The 14,279-nt window shown below is 32.5% G+C and overlaps 1 protein-coding gene across 2 annotated transcripts; it reads left to right on the forward strand.

Annotated features, from left to right (window-relative positions):
- The first annotated feature begins 771 nt into the window (after window positions 1-771).
- Window positions 772-8,621, forward strand: LOC110427889 (UTP--glucose-1-phosphate uridylyltransferase). 2 transcript variants are annotated; one of them, XM_021443528.2, is made up of 22 exons: window positions 772-866; window positions 1,016-1,121; window positions 1,200-1,247; window positions 1,369-1,460; window positions 1,566-1,656; window positions 1,821-1,881; window positions 1,980-2,057; window positions 2,144-2,194; window positions 2,300-2,373; window positions 3,223-3,295; window positions 3,403-3,460; window positions 3,572-3,618; window positions 3,715-3,780; window positions 4,453-4,485; window positions 6,570-6,622; window positions 6,689-6,764; window positions 6,836-6,892; window positions 6,985-7,068; window positions 7,153-7,251; window positions 7,336-7,440; window positions 8,149-8,220; window positions 8,307-8,621. In XM_021443528.2, the coding sequence occupies exons 2-22, from the start codon at window positions 1,069-1,071 to the stop codon at window positions 8,331-8,333; spliced, it is 1,398 nt and encodes a 465-aa protein (XP_021299203.1). In that variant the 5' UTR covers window positions 772-866; window positions 1,016-1,068; the 3' UTR covers window positions 8,334-8,621. The 2 variants fall into 2 exon arrangements, with proteins under 2 accessions (XP_021299203.1, XP_021299204.1); XM_021443529.2 differs by having other exon boundaries at window positions 858-875.
- The last annotated feature ends 5,658 nt before the right edge of the window (window positions 8,622-14,279 follow it).

Genomic DNA, 14,279 nt, shown 5'->3' on the forward strand with positions numbered 1-14,279 from the left:
TGTCATGAATAATAAAAAAATTGAGATAAAAATTTAAAAACGTATAACTTCTTAAAAGAAAAAGCAAATAAAAAGGATTTTCTTGTAGAACATGAATAATTTACTTTATCAGTTTAAAAAAAGTAAATCGATTAAGGGTTAAGTAAAGTATATAGTTCTACATTCCTTATTCTTTGATCATTTTTCATTTTTTAGATATTCAAAATTATACTTTTCTCCCCTTTTTGGACATCCGATATTTTTATATTCAATTTTAATTTTCTGTTTTCCTACTTTTTTGGTATTAAAATTATGGAATATCAATCTTATTTAAAAAATAGAAATTTTTAAATTTTTTAAAAATTCAATCAAATCAAAGTTTTATTTTAAAATTTTGTAAAACATGATAGATATAGAGGGAATTGATTTTAGATATATTTTACATTGGTAAAAGTTTTAAAAGAAATAAAAAAAGACTATGAAATTAGTGTAATTGAATAATGTATTCTTCCTTCAATGGAATTGACTCAAAACGTAGCATTTAGTTATTTAAGATTGTCATCGTTTTTTTCAGTGATAATTTTCTATGAAGTAGATTCTAAAAATAAATTATCAAATACATTTTTAATGGATTATTTGTCTCAGACTAAAGAGTAAAGAGTTCAAGGAATCCTTTTATCTTCCTTTAATTTTTATTTATTATTTTGTGGTGGTATGAATGGCGTCAAGCGCCACACCCGTCACCCTTCCCTGCTATTAGGTGTTGTCTGTATTCATGCTTCTATAATACATATACTGTATAAAAGAAAAAAGAAAAAAAATAAAAACGAAATTTGGTGTAGATGCGTATTTCACGAGCTCTAGATCTTTTCCGAGCTGAGACATTTGTACGCAACGTAACATCCTCCTCCTGTTCCTACATCTCTTTCTCTCTTCCCTCATATGTTATGTGTATATATATACGGGCGTGCGATTTGATTTGGGCATTTCTAATTTATTTCTCGTTTCCTTTCCTTTGTGTTTCGGTTTTGCGTAGTGATAGAAATATAGATAGCCTTGTTGCTTCCACCATCACTCATCGCCAATTCAATGGAAAAGCTCACTCACCTCAAATCTGCCCTTGCTTCTCTTTCTCAAATCAGGTTTCCAAATTTCTTCTGCTCTCATCTTTGATATCATCGGTCAAGTATTGACAATAATAGCAATCTTTGATCTTTCAGTGAGAATGAGAAAAATGGATTCATCAACCTCGTCTCTCGCTATCTCAGGTAAAATTAAAATAAAATAGCTCTTTTGGATCTGTTTTTTTTTTCTTTTTCTTTTTCTAAATTTTTATATTTAGCTTCCAATTCTGATATTGGAAATGTCATCAATGAAAACACATCGAAGTGGAGAAGCGCAGCACATAGAATGGAGTAAGATCCAAACACCAACCGATGAGGTGGTGGTTCCTTATGATACCTTGGTTCCCATTCCTGATGGTAATAACATTAATCTATATACATCCATTTTTTGTTTAAGAAAAAAAGAAAATCGGATCGCATTTGATTTGATCTTTGACTAAACATGCAAACAAACTGATGCAGATCCAGCTGAAACTAAGAAGCTTTTGGACAAACTTGTTGTCTTAAAGCTTAATGGAGGTCTTGGGACAACAATGGGCTGTACTGGTCCCAAGTATGTCTTTTCATCCTATTCCATCCACTCAAATAATCTTTTCATCCTATTCCATCCACTCTAAATAAATAATCATATACTCCTATATTTTGCTTAATAGAGAAAATTATAAACTACCGAATATCTAATTATTGTTGTTCCTTTTTTATAAAAAAAAAACACAGATCTGTGATTGAAGTTCGTAATGGCTTGACATTTCTTGACCTGATTGTTATACAGATCGAGGTATCAACTTTTTCCCCCCATATGTTGTTGAATTGCTTTCCTTTTTCCATTTTGTTTTATGTTAGGAGCTTCAGCTGACAAAGTTTCCTTTTGTCTAGCATCTTAATTCGAAATATGGATGCAGTGTTCCTTTGGTTCTGATGAACTCATTCAACACCCATGATGACACACTGAAGGTTCCTACTTTTATGTAACTTTACTTGTTATTTTCATATTTGTTAGAGATTGGATCTAACATTCATATAACTCTTGCTCAATGCAGATTGTAGAGAAGTATTCCAATTCAAACATTGAGATTCATACTTTTAATCAGGTTGGTGATATTGATTTTAAATTTGCATTGAGCAACTTAAAACAGAGATCCTTTTCTTGTATTCTCTTTCCCTGATTTTTCCCCTCATCTCTTGGGTAATCATAGAGCCAATATCCTCGTTTGGTTGTTGAAGATTTTACTCCATTACCATGCAAAGGCCAGCCTGGCAAAGATGGATGGTAACCTCTCACTTAATTTATTTCTTTTCTGCTTAATTTAGTCTCTTTATTACCATGCAAAGGCCAGCCTGGCAAGGTTAATTGGTATAATTGTAGCTAAAGATAGATCATAATTTTTAAGACCTGAAATTTTGCACTTTCATCTGCTGGTCTCATGTCATGTGCCTTCAATAATAGCTGTGAATCACTGAAGATGGTATTCATTATTTTTGAGCTTCATAGTTAAACTTGAACAGATCATTTGCCTCTTAACATTTTATGAACTTTGGCATCTTTTGAAGCATGGAAGTGGTTCAGAAACAGATGGATTAATCATAAAGTTTAAGTGGTTAGTTGTAATTCAGGAAAGCATGGGGAATTCACGTGGCCTTAATATTTAGAGTCTTTTCAAAATCGTATTTCTTTTCTTTCTGAATCTGAGCCATAAGCCATTCCTAAGAAAAGTAGTACTTGTTTTTATTCTAGTTTAAGGTTTTCACAGGATTCAACATGGTTGAAGAGGATCAAAGTTTTTGTAAATGAAGTATAAGAATTTTATGTTAAATGATGAATGTTTCTCTTCTATTTTAAGGTTTTCACTAGACTCTGCACCGTTGAATGGTTTGAGTGATGGGTAATACTGTCATGGGACTGATTGATTTCAAATATGTATATATAGTTTCTATAATATGCTATCTTTTGCCTGCACTTGGATAGTTCATAATGTGAAAACTATTTATTCCAGCTTTTTAGTTTTATAAGTGTCCTGCAGTGATTAGGGTTGAGAATTATGATGGAGCTTTTGATTACTTGTTTTACTTGCTTATTTGGTGTTTTTCTCTTTACAATATCAATTTTTTCTGGATGAAGGTATCCTCCTGGCCATGGTGATGTGTTTCCATCTTTAATGAACAGTGGCAAGCTTGATGCTTTCCTATCACAGGTTGTGGCTGCAATGCAGTGTGATTTCTATTTTTTGGAAAAAATTTAATGTATTGAATTGGAAATTTCATTTTGGTAATTTATTTATATTTCATTTTTAATTGTCAGGGCAAGGAGTATGTGTTTGTCGCCAACTCAGACAACTTGGGTGCTATTGTTGACTTGAGTATCCTCATTCTGGTTTCTAATGAACTCTGCTTTCTAGTTAGTAGTCACACACACACACTGGAATCTCAAGTTATTTCGGGCAATTTTAGTCCTTGACAGGATGCCATAGAAATCTTAAATCATTTGATCAAAAACAAGAACGAATACTGTATGGAGGTACAGGAAGCTATTTCAAAAAATTCCTCATTGTAAGCAATGTTATTAGGTTTTCCTAGCTCTGTGATTATAGCTTCATTACTTTTGTTTATGTAGGTTACACCCAAAACCTTAGCTGATGTGAAGGGTGGTACTCTTATTTCTTATGAAGGAAAAGTTCAGGTATTAAATGAACTCTTATTTGCTTTAGGATTTATTTATCAATGCTCCCTTATTTTTTCAAAAGAAGAGTATCTGAGGTTGCAAAGATAAGCTTCGTTATCTTTCTTTTTAATCAGCATAAATAGGATTTTGGAATATAATTACTATTTCGCATGTTTTGTGATAATGACTTGATAAACCAAATGCATAAAACCTTCAAAAAAAAAAACCAAATGCATAAACAATCTCATACTGTCTTGTTAAAATTTTGTTAATAGATTTTCCAATCCCAGAAAACTAAATAATTAGTGTTGTCATTTATCACAAAACTAAAAGCAGTCTGAGTTTATTGTAATCTCGTTCTAGATATTGAAAAATCTGAAATGATTTCTGCAGCAAAAAGCTTACTGAAGTTAATTTTGAATAATTTCCTGCTTAAGGTTTTGTTTTTAGCTAATTGTCTCAGAGTTTTTTCCTTTTGGGATCACGATACATTCTGTTTTTGCAGCGTTATCTTTTTCTAATTCTTAATGGTGAATCATTGCCGAGAAAGAAAACAAATTTTTTCCCCTCCACTGTGCACTAGTATACAACACATTTTTCGTCTTCTGCATTTGAAAGGAAGATAACAGAATGAGTTTAGACATCGGCTAACACCCTTTTATTTATTTTGGTTTTATTTATGTGATTCAGCTCCTTGAAATCGCCCAAGTCCCTGATGAACATGTAAGTTATCCAGATCTCCCATCTTTTGCTTGTCTATTTTTTCTTTTACCTCAATTGGTTTTAACTCATCTTTTCTAATCTTTAATAGAGATCACATGGTTTTAATATTAGAATCATCATAATTTTGGATGGCAAGCGATGCTAGGCAGTACTTGGATTTGCCACCTTTAATAAACTATGTTTAATTATAGTGGGGATGATTACTACATGATCTATTCTTATTAGATGTTTGTAAGAAAGCTAAAGTTTTATGGGGTTGTTGTCGACTTCAGTTTTTATGAGACAATATCTACTATATTAACAAGTATTGAACAGCTAGAAAGTTGGACATTTCACTGAAGTTTAGGTTAACTTGGTTGCAAAGATAAAAAATTTTGTGGGCAGTTATGATTTGTAAAGGAATATCCTATAGGACTAAGATTGAATGAATAAATCAATGTTTAGGAAGTTGTTCAGATGCTTTTCTGTAACTATGAACAATAGTTTAAGCAGTAAGGTAGTAGTCACCGCTTAGACCAACAGGCAAGTTTATTTGCCTTTTATCTGTTTCCAATCCTTGAAACTGAGTATTTGCTTTGTAAAACAATCACCAAACCCCTATTATTTTCTTTCATCCAGTTAAACGCTGATATTACTAGTTCTGGCCAACCATTTTACTATATTTTTCTTAATTTCATGCAACCCTTTACCTGTCCTAACACAAAATTGGCCTTTACTATCCTATTCCTACAAGGACCTGAGGCTGACATCATGAAACTACCAAGATTGACCAACTCCAAAACTTTAAATGTATGCTTTCCCTATACTATTTACTATTTAAACCTTTGGATCTCACAAAATTGGCCATTACTACCCTCACTTTCCCTTTCTCTCTCATTGTTCTTTTTTGCACCCCTTTCTTCTTTGTTTTACTCATTTCAACGTCCCTTTCTTTCTATTTCACCCACCAATTTGGATCCATGATTTTGACTATTCAGGTCGTGTACCCAAGTGATCTTGGATGCAAAAGAACTGTGTACAAACTGCATAGCAGTTCCAAGGGATAGCAGTGATTGTGGTAGATATAGGGAGAAATTGGGCTGGGGGCTTTTTTAACTAAGAATTTAACAAGATTTACCTTGCTATTTGCAACTAATACTTCTAAAACATGAGAGATGAAAGGCTGAGCCGGAGGCTAAGAACTTAACAAGATTTAATATTTTTTTTGGATAATTTACAAGATTTAATATTAGGTGTAACATGTCTTTAGATTAGGGCCTTATTTTTGTAAATATTAAACAGGATTTGCAACTGTTAGGTCTAAATATGACAACTGGTTTTGGAAGTGTCAAAGTGAGTGGGCAACATGATAGCCTTACAAGTGTGCTAACTTTATGTGAAGTTTGATCTCTTTCTAAAGTCTAAACCCCAATGAACCCCCATGTTTTTCTTTGGTAGGACTAATGAATCCAACACCTGTGTCTAGTGTTGGACGCATACAAATTCCTTCATCCCCTCTACATGGCAGCAGGCATCTAAATTGCCTATGCTAGCAAAGTGCCTTCAATTCTCTCTCTCTCTCTCTCTCAACAATGTTGAGGCTATTGGGAGGGCGGAAGGAATCTTTGAAGAATTTAATTATTTATAATTGTAATTGGGCTACTTTATTGCATACTATCGGTTCAATTGTAATTTTTATATATGTTTTGGTTATTTAATATGAATTAGTATTTTGCTTATTTTCCAAGTATTAAGGCTTTAAGTTTACATTAGTTTTGAGTTTCTTCTATGGTTTTGACCATAAAAAGAAGTTTCTTCTATAGTTTAGGGTTTACCTATAAATACTTTTGTCATTTCCTGGTAGCTTGAATTATGAAATATTGAAGCTTTTGATTATGAGAAATTAAGATTTTTTATATTTTTAATATTTTATATCTGAATATTTGAGATTTTGGGTGTTCCTACTTTGATTTTGGAGAATTTTATTGAGATTTTTAGATTATTTGTGAAGTGTTCATTTTAGATAGTTTGTTCTACGTCACTGTTTGCACTGATAAGGATAACTTTTATCAGGTTTATAGTTGACATGATTCTCTCTGTTACAGGTCAATGAATTCAAGTCAATAGAGAAATTTAAAATTTTCAATACAAATAATTTGTAAGTCACGCTGCCTTAATATGTTGTAACTGCTTATTGGTTTAGCACTAATGATTTATGTTTCAGGTGGGTGAACCTGAAAGCAATTAAGAGGCTTGTGGAAACTGATGCACTGAAGATGGAGATCATTCCAAACCCAAAGGTTTGTTTCTTTGGCTTTACAATGTTGCCTCTGTTAGAGTTCTGTTTTTCAAATAATAAATTTGCCTGCAGGAGGTTGATGGGATCAAAGTTCTTCAACTGGAAACTGCAGCTGGTGCAGCAATTAGGGTATAAATTGTGCCAATTACGGTTTATCATTTATTAAATGTTGAAACTTTTTTGAAACTTTTCTAACTGTGTTATTTCCATGTGTGAACAAGTTCTTTGATCGTGCTATTGGTATCAATGTACCTCGATCACGATTCCTTCCAGTGAAGGCAACTTCAGATTTGCTACTTGTTCAGGTCATTTTTCTCCTTCCGCTGACACTGCAACCCTGGATGACGATATGAAGCTCCCCTAACAGGTCCTCATTTTCTGTTTTGCAGTCTGATCTTTACACCTTAATTGATGGCTTTGTTATCCGGAATAAAGATAGAGCAAATCCTGTAAACCCATCCATTGAATTGGGGCCTGAATTCAAGAAGGTAAATACTTGTCGCATTTATCTTTCACTTTCTTATGGATGCTATTCTCATAAAGGCCTTGATAGTTTATAATTTGCTTAACAGGTTGGCAACTTCTTGAGTCGATTCAAATCAATCCCAAGCGTCATTGATCTTGATAGCCTTAAGGTGACTGGTGACGTATGGTTTGGTACTGGCATTATTCTCAAGGTATTTTTACACACTCCAGGTGTTGTTTACCTAGATGTATGTCTTGAAGTTTTGCCTTCACTTCCATATGGGCTAATATATAGGAAGCAATCAGTTGGCTCTTTGTCTGAAATTAAATATTATCATGATTGTATGTGGTGTCCTTGAAATTCCGTTTAGTGGAATTTCCCACTATTTGGATCCTTTTGATGAAATATAGGTCAAAATATCTGTTAGTTTCTGAATAGTTCTTGTAGCCTAGGTCTCTTATTTAGTTACCGGTAGTAATTTTGTGAAAGTAAATAATGCTGTAAATGGTTATAATTATTGCTCTAAAGTATTGTGGTTCACCAATTTTATAACTTTAATGGATTTGGCTGTAATGGTGTCAAATATGATGTAATAGATTAAAACCTGAGTATTGCTGATGTTTGCAACAACATTGAAGAAAATGTGTACAACTGTATTGATGCTTATTTTTTAAAATAATTCATTTGATACTTCATCTGCATCCAAATCCAGTTGCTGGATGCTCTTTGCTTTGATGGTCCAGAGTATCATGGGAAATTTTGTTGTAGATATAGCCTATGTCAAGAGGTTTAAACATAAGGCTTCTAGTTTTACCTCTGGCACTTACCAGGATAGGTCAGCAGGGTTCAAATAAACTGGAAGTAGTATCGGATTTGATCAGCTTGTTGATTTAAACTATTTATAACCGAATCTTTTCAGGGGAAAGTGTGCATTACTGCAAAACCTGGGGTGAAGTTGGAGATTCCTGATGGAGCTGTAATTGAAAACAAGGTAACACTGGCATGCAGGACTCTTCCTTAGTGCTATTACGCTATTGGTTGGTTTTGTTTTGCTAATTGGTTTCCATTTGTGCGTAGGAAATTAATGGCCCCGAAGACATCTAAGAGTTGCCTGCCAAAGTTTCTGGTAGGGCTTACCCATGTTGAGTCTTGAAGATTTGACATGTGGTTTTGGTCTTGCAATGGTTATGCTTGTTGATAGGAAATAAAATACACCTACATGGAAGTATCTGGTTTGAATCTTGCGGGAGTTCCACCGAGAACTTTACTATTTGAGCTGTATGTGAGTGAAACCAGTGTGCTGCTAATGTTCTATGATTTTGTTGTCTTCTTATTATTAGCAATTTCACCCTTCCTACTTGGAGTAAGGACATCATTTCTATATCATTCAAATGCATCTCCAATTTTGAAAGATGATTAGGTTTTCCCAGCTATCAACCAAGGAATTCTGTTATGAAAACATCATCTCAAATAAAATCTTCAAGAGAAGGATAAATTTTCGTACTTAAATGTTCAATCGAAAGAATTATAAAATAAGAATAACAATAGTCAAATTATAAAATTAGTTCTTGTATTTTGTAAAAATTGTGAATTTAGTTTTTGTATAATAATTTGTAAACTTTAAGTCTGTATATTATTTAAAATTGTTAATGTAGGCTTAATATGTTAAGTAATTTTTATTATCTATCTGATATGGTATTTGATTGTGTAGACGTGGTATTTTTTTGTTGATGTGACATTGAATCTAATGATACGATAATGATGATGTGGTAATTTACAAATGATGTAATAGTAATGTCAACAAGATATAATCAAGCGTTGACATGAATTTTATAAGTGGGAGTGTGAAATTATTTAATGTGAGGTAAAGGTTTTAAACAATATTGGAAAAGAAACAAATCAAAAAAATGAATAGAATTTTAGGATTTATGGAAAGAGTGTTATGAGATAAAAAAAATTAAATTTGTGTTCCATAATTTAAAGCAGTGAAAAAAAATGTTGTGAAATAGATAAAAAAATATCATATTATTAGTAATAGATTATCATATCTAATGTCATATCAATAAAAAAACATCATGTTGACATACATAATAAAAAAATTTTAAATACTGTTACTAATTGTATTAAAATTATCAATTTTAAAAAGTATAAGGATTTAATTTTATAAATTATTATATAAAGATTAAATCTATTATATTTTTAGAGTATAAGGATTAATTGTGTAATTTAATCAATAAAAATCAAGTGCTTAGGTAGAGGTGGGAAATGGGTAGATTTTTTTTTGGTTCTATTTTGTTCTGAATGGTAAAATTTTATTAATCAGGAATCACACCAACTGAAGTGCAGACCCCACAAATATAACAGTCCAAGTACGACAAAGACACAAATCAAACTGCTTTCAACAAACAACAGCCAACAAAAAAGGAAAATAAAATAAAAAGGGGCAACACAAGCCAAAGTAAAATGCCTAGCATCATCGAAAGCTAAAAAAAAAAGTCAGGGCACAAAGACAAAAAGACGATCAATAGATAACCTCAACCAAATCATGAGTGCGATCAACACCGTCCCTCGCTTAACGTGCTACAAGCTGATTGGCAGATCACGGAACGTACAACACTGACTATTTGAGCAGCTTACGTTTAAAATTATTCATCAAACACATAATATTTCTCATTCTCCAAGGAGTAAGAGAAGGATCATTAGCCCACTGAACAATATTAGAAGAATCAGACTCCACAATAAGTTCATACTTGTTAGCCCTAAAGATAAAAGGAAGGTTTCCTTAATAGTAGAAATCTGAGCAAAATTAGAATCAACAATACCCACAGATTTGGAGAAAAGAATCTTAATGTTACCGTTATTATCACACAACTCCACTAATCCCAGCATCCCCGGGACAGCTTCTAGCAGTTTCATCCAGGTTAAATTTCATGTATCCATTAGGAGGCTTGATCCAATCAGTCATTAGTTTGTTTTTCTTTAACACCACAGAAGCTTTAGCCTAAGGGGGGTCGCGAGCGACATCTATAACAGATGCATTCTTAGGAGGCCACTTGGCCTTAGCCCACCAAACCACTTTTAGTTTAATGACATCAACAAGTCGGAAAATATCAAAGAGCTTCCCGTTGAAAATAAGATCATTTCTAGAGAACCAAATAGTCTATATTACAGAATAAAAAGTCATGTGCCAAATAGGATGTCACCTTTGCTTTAAAATAATGCCATTCCAGAGAAGGAAAAGAAGTGTCGTGTTGCTAGGAAGAACCATATTTAAGTCTCAAGATTCAATCCACAGGTTCCTTGTTCTCCAAGAGTCATAGCACGCGAGACGTGCGAAGCGAAATAGCAAGCATGGTGATAACGCAAAGCGCACCTGAGGACTATCAGAGAATGAGGAGCTTGAGATCGTGATGGCTGTGTTAAAGGCTCAAAAGCACTTTCCAATGTGAGTTTGGACAGTTAAAAACTAAATCTTTCAGTGATTGTTGCAAGTATCTCTAATGCTAGCTTAGGAGATAGGGGAAAAAGAGCCAAAGTGCCAAAGCCTAAGTACTACGAAAGGGCTAGAGATGTGAAAAAGCTGCAGAATTTCCTCTTTGATACAGAACATTACTTCCGAGCTATCATATGAAATCCAACCTTTTAGTTAAAAAATGGAAAGTATAACTTAACTTGGTGACTTAGGGATTTGAAGTTCTATATATGATTTTGAACACTTTTTAGCTTAAGAATACCCTTCAAATGATATCAAATAAGTTTTGGGAAAGTTAAGATTCAAATGGGGTTAAAAAGACTTATTTCCACTTGAAAATAATATTCTAGAGCCAAAGTATTGAGACTTAGCTGAAAGTATTGAGACTTGATTCATGGGATGAAGAATGTCTCCAGACTTCACATGAGGTATCAAGACATGACTACTTTGAAAGAAAGTATTGACACTTTTAAAAAAAGTATCGAGACTTTGGTTGAAAAACCCTAAACAAAATCATTTTGTTTCAAAATCATTGAGACTTAAGCTCGAACTATCGATACTTCAACGTTAGACTTCGAAAAATAAAAAATAAACTTGTATTTTCACACCTTTAATTAGAGCTCAAATTTCGAGACCTAACATTCCCCTCATTATTCCAGTAGCCAAAGCTTTTGTTTTTCACTCTTTTAACCGTTTTTCAAGGTTCAAATTTGTTTTCCTTAAAAGAACAAGTGGTTTCCAATCATTAAACTTGTTTTTCAATATTTTGGAGGTAAGTGAATGATTTTCCAGAAATTATGTGTATGGGTTTTTCTCTAAACCTTCTATTAAATCCTAAAAATGTGATTCTGTTATCTCAAATGCTAGGTTTCAAACATTTTCTAGCATAATAAGCTCATCAAGGTAAAGCTATAACTAATGAAAATTAGTTTTGGAGACTAGACTATGGCTAAAATGATGAATAGCAAAATAAATAGAGATTGGGACTAAGTTAGTTGGAGATTTATGCTCAAGGCTATACTTAGAATGCGATTTATGATGCTAAGGACGTTATTGGTACTTGTTTAAATGTTGCTCGGCATGGTAGAAAACGTTGGTATTTTTAGAGAAGTTAAGCACTCGTCGAAAGTCAAGAAAAGGTTCAATACGCTCCAAGAAAGTGAGTGGATACATCGTTCTCAAATTATTTTAGCATGTTAAACTAAAAGCATGAATTGATGAGTTACTTGGTTGACATGATTTCTATTCCCATTTAAAGGTGAAAACATATTTGTGATTGAACCCATGTCTTGAAAGAGTTTTCAAACTTATATATATATTATATTAGTTTTCAACAATGGGGATAAGTCCTTTCAATCGATTTAGACCAAACCACCATTTCAATTAGATAAGTATAAATTGCATGTATGTCAAGTTGAAATAAGACGTATTGATGATTCCACATACTACATGAGTAAAGAACAAGCACATAATGTATGCTAAGTTACCATTGTGTGTTGATTCCACATACTACATGAGTAAAGAACAAGCACATAATGTATGCTAAGTTACCATTGTGTGTTGATTCCACATATTATGTGAGATAAGAAGGAGCACATGATGTATGATATGTTGCAATTTATTTGATAATGACTTCACATACCATAAGAGATAAGAATGAGCACATGATGTATGCTATGTTGCAATTTATTTGATAATGACTTCACATACCATAAGAGATAAGAATGAGCACATGATGTATGCTATGTTGCAATGTATGTGATGATGATTCCATATGTTATATGAGATAAGTATGAATACATGTTTAAAATGCCATATACATGACAATGCTGAATGAGAATGATGAACTATATGATGAGTATGTAATGATTGATAGATCAGAATAAAATGATAGGTTGTCCATGTTAATGGGGGTTATACCATTGACAACTATAAGCTCTATGTGTAATGGAAGCTATACCGTTACCATCTTTTTATGAGAACGGGAATGAAGTGCTGATTCCATTCCCATGTGCACCACATTTGTCCAGGTTAATGGGGGTTATACCATTATCAATCCAATGGGTAATCAGGGACATACCATTTCCATTATGTCCTATAGGAGATGGATATTTTCATAGTCACTAGCTAGGCCTTAGCTTGATCATTGACTTGATTAAATGTAAGTTGCTTAGTTACTCTAATACATGTTATGTTAGAGATTCTTAAAAAGAGGTTTCTTAGCCAATTATGGATGAAAGTTAAGATGTAAAACTTATATTAAGTCTAGGAAGAAGAAGTCTTGATACCTATGAAACTAAATGCTAAGAAAGCATTTTGTGAAAAAGTCTCGACACCTTTAGAGGAGATATCGAGACGGCACTTAGGATTCTCGACACCTCCCTTGAAGGTATTGAGACAACAAGCACAGAATGAAACTGTTAGCCCTTTTTTGATGTATTCTAAATGGTTTTACACTTAGGCTTTATTCTAAAGGTTTGTATGGCTTCTGAATGTTTTGAAAGACACTCAAAGATTTGATGTAAATCTATTTTCAATATTTTGTTTTTTAAATATTTTATTCAAAAGGTTTCATTATGAGTTCAAAGGCTTGAAATATATTTATTTGTAAAGTTGATAAATGTGCATTTGAAAGATTATATATGCTTGGTTATTTAGAGGTTATATTTGTGTAAAAGCTCTAACTTCTTGACTTACCCACTTTTCGTATCCACTTACAAAGTCTTTATGACTTACACATTAGTTTCCCATATTTGTTTTGCAAATTAGTGATAGCTCTTTCACTAGCAGCCAATGTCAAGAGACGTGATCCGTTCCTCTTCTTTCAGTGTGTGATCTAGTAGCTACTTGCAGCTTAAAGGTCATGTCATGTTTCATGACGAGTTGGTCTTTATATACGTTTATGTTATGAATGTTGAACATGTTATAGAGTTGTAGCTTTTCATTGCATTATGCATATTTTACTGATTTATATTTTCATGGCCAAAGGCCCAATTAAGCATCAAGGTGCAAGTACATGGTTAATGAGATGATTTTAAACTATGTTTGAAATAACATAATATGAGCATGTGATCTTTTCCACACGTTATGAGCCAGCATTCCACAATGATTGATGTAATGGTGCCTTTCTATAGTTTATATGATATATGAATGAATGTTTAGTGGTTTATATGTGTAAAAGGAGAAAAATTGTTATCCAATTACAAGATGACACATGTTCTAAATTAGTAAATTGAAGATATTTTTAAATACGAATTATTTACCACCTTATGGACTTGAAGACATCATTTAAATTAGCCATATAATTAACCATAAAATAATTAATTAATTTAATGGCTGAATTATCTCAAAGATACGTAGTTGGACTAATAAAAATTCACCTATGAGTCATATATATTTATTTCTTGAGATAATATCTAACTTGGATCAATTAAAATTTACTTATTGGTCATCTAAGTTATCTTTAAATAAATTAAGATAATTTAGAGATAATATTTAAATTTGACCAAGTAAAATTTACTTATTAGTCATCTAATTTATTTCCAAAAAATAAAGATAATTTAGAGATAAATTCTAAA

This window comes from Theobroma umbraticum, unplaced genomic scaffold (assembly GCF_002168275.2).
Source record: "Theobroma umbraticum cultivar Fairchild unplaced genomic scaffold, ASM216827v3 scaffold_239.0, whole genome shotgun sequence".
In the NCBI taxonomy this organism is placed as follows: domain Eukaryota; kingdom Viridiplantae; phylum Streptophyta; class Magnoliopsida; order Malvales; family Malvaceae; genus Theobroma; species Theobroma umbraticum.

Excerpts from the sequence above, each read along its gene's own strand:
- LOC110427889 (XM_021443528.2), top strand. The coding sequence starts at position 1,069 with ATGGAAAAGCTCACTCACCTCAAATCTGCCCTTGCTTCTCTTTCTCAA. Across the intron at positions 1,461-1,565 it reads CTTGGTTCCCATTCCTGATG|ATCCAGCTGAAACTAAGAAG; the intron begins GTAATAACATTA and ends AAACTGATGCAG. Across the intron at positions 2,374-3,222 it reads CAGCCTGGCAAAGATGGATG|GTATCCTCCTGGCCATGGTG; the intron begins GTAACCTCTCAC and ends TTCTGGATGAAG.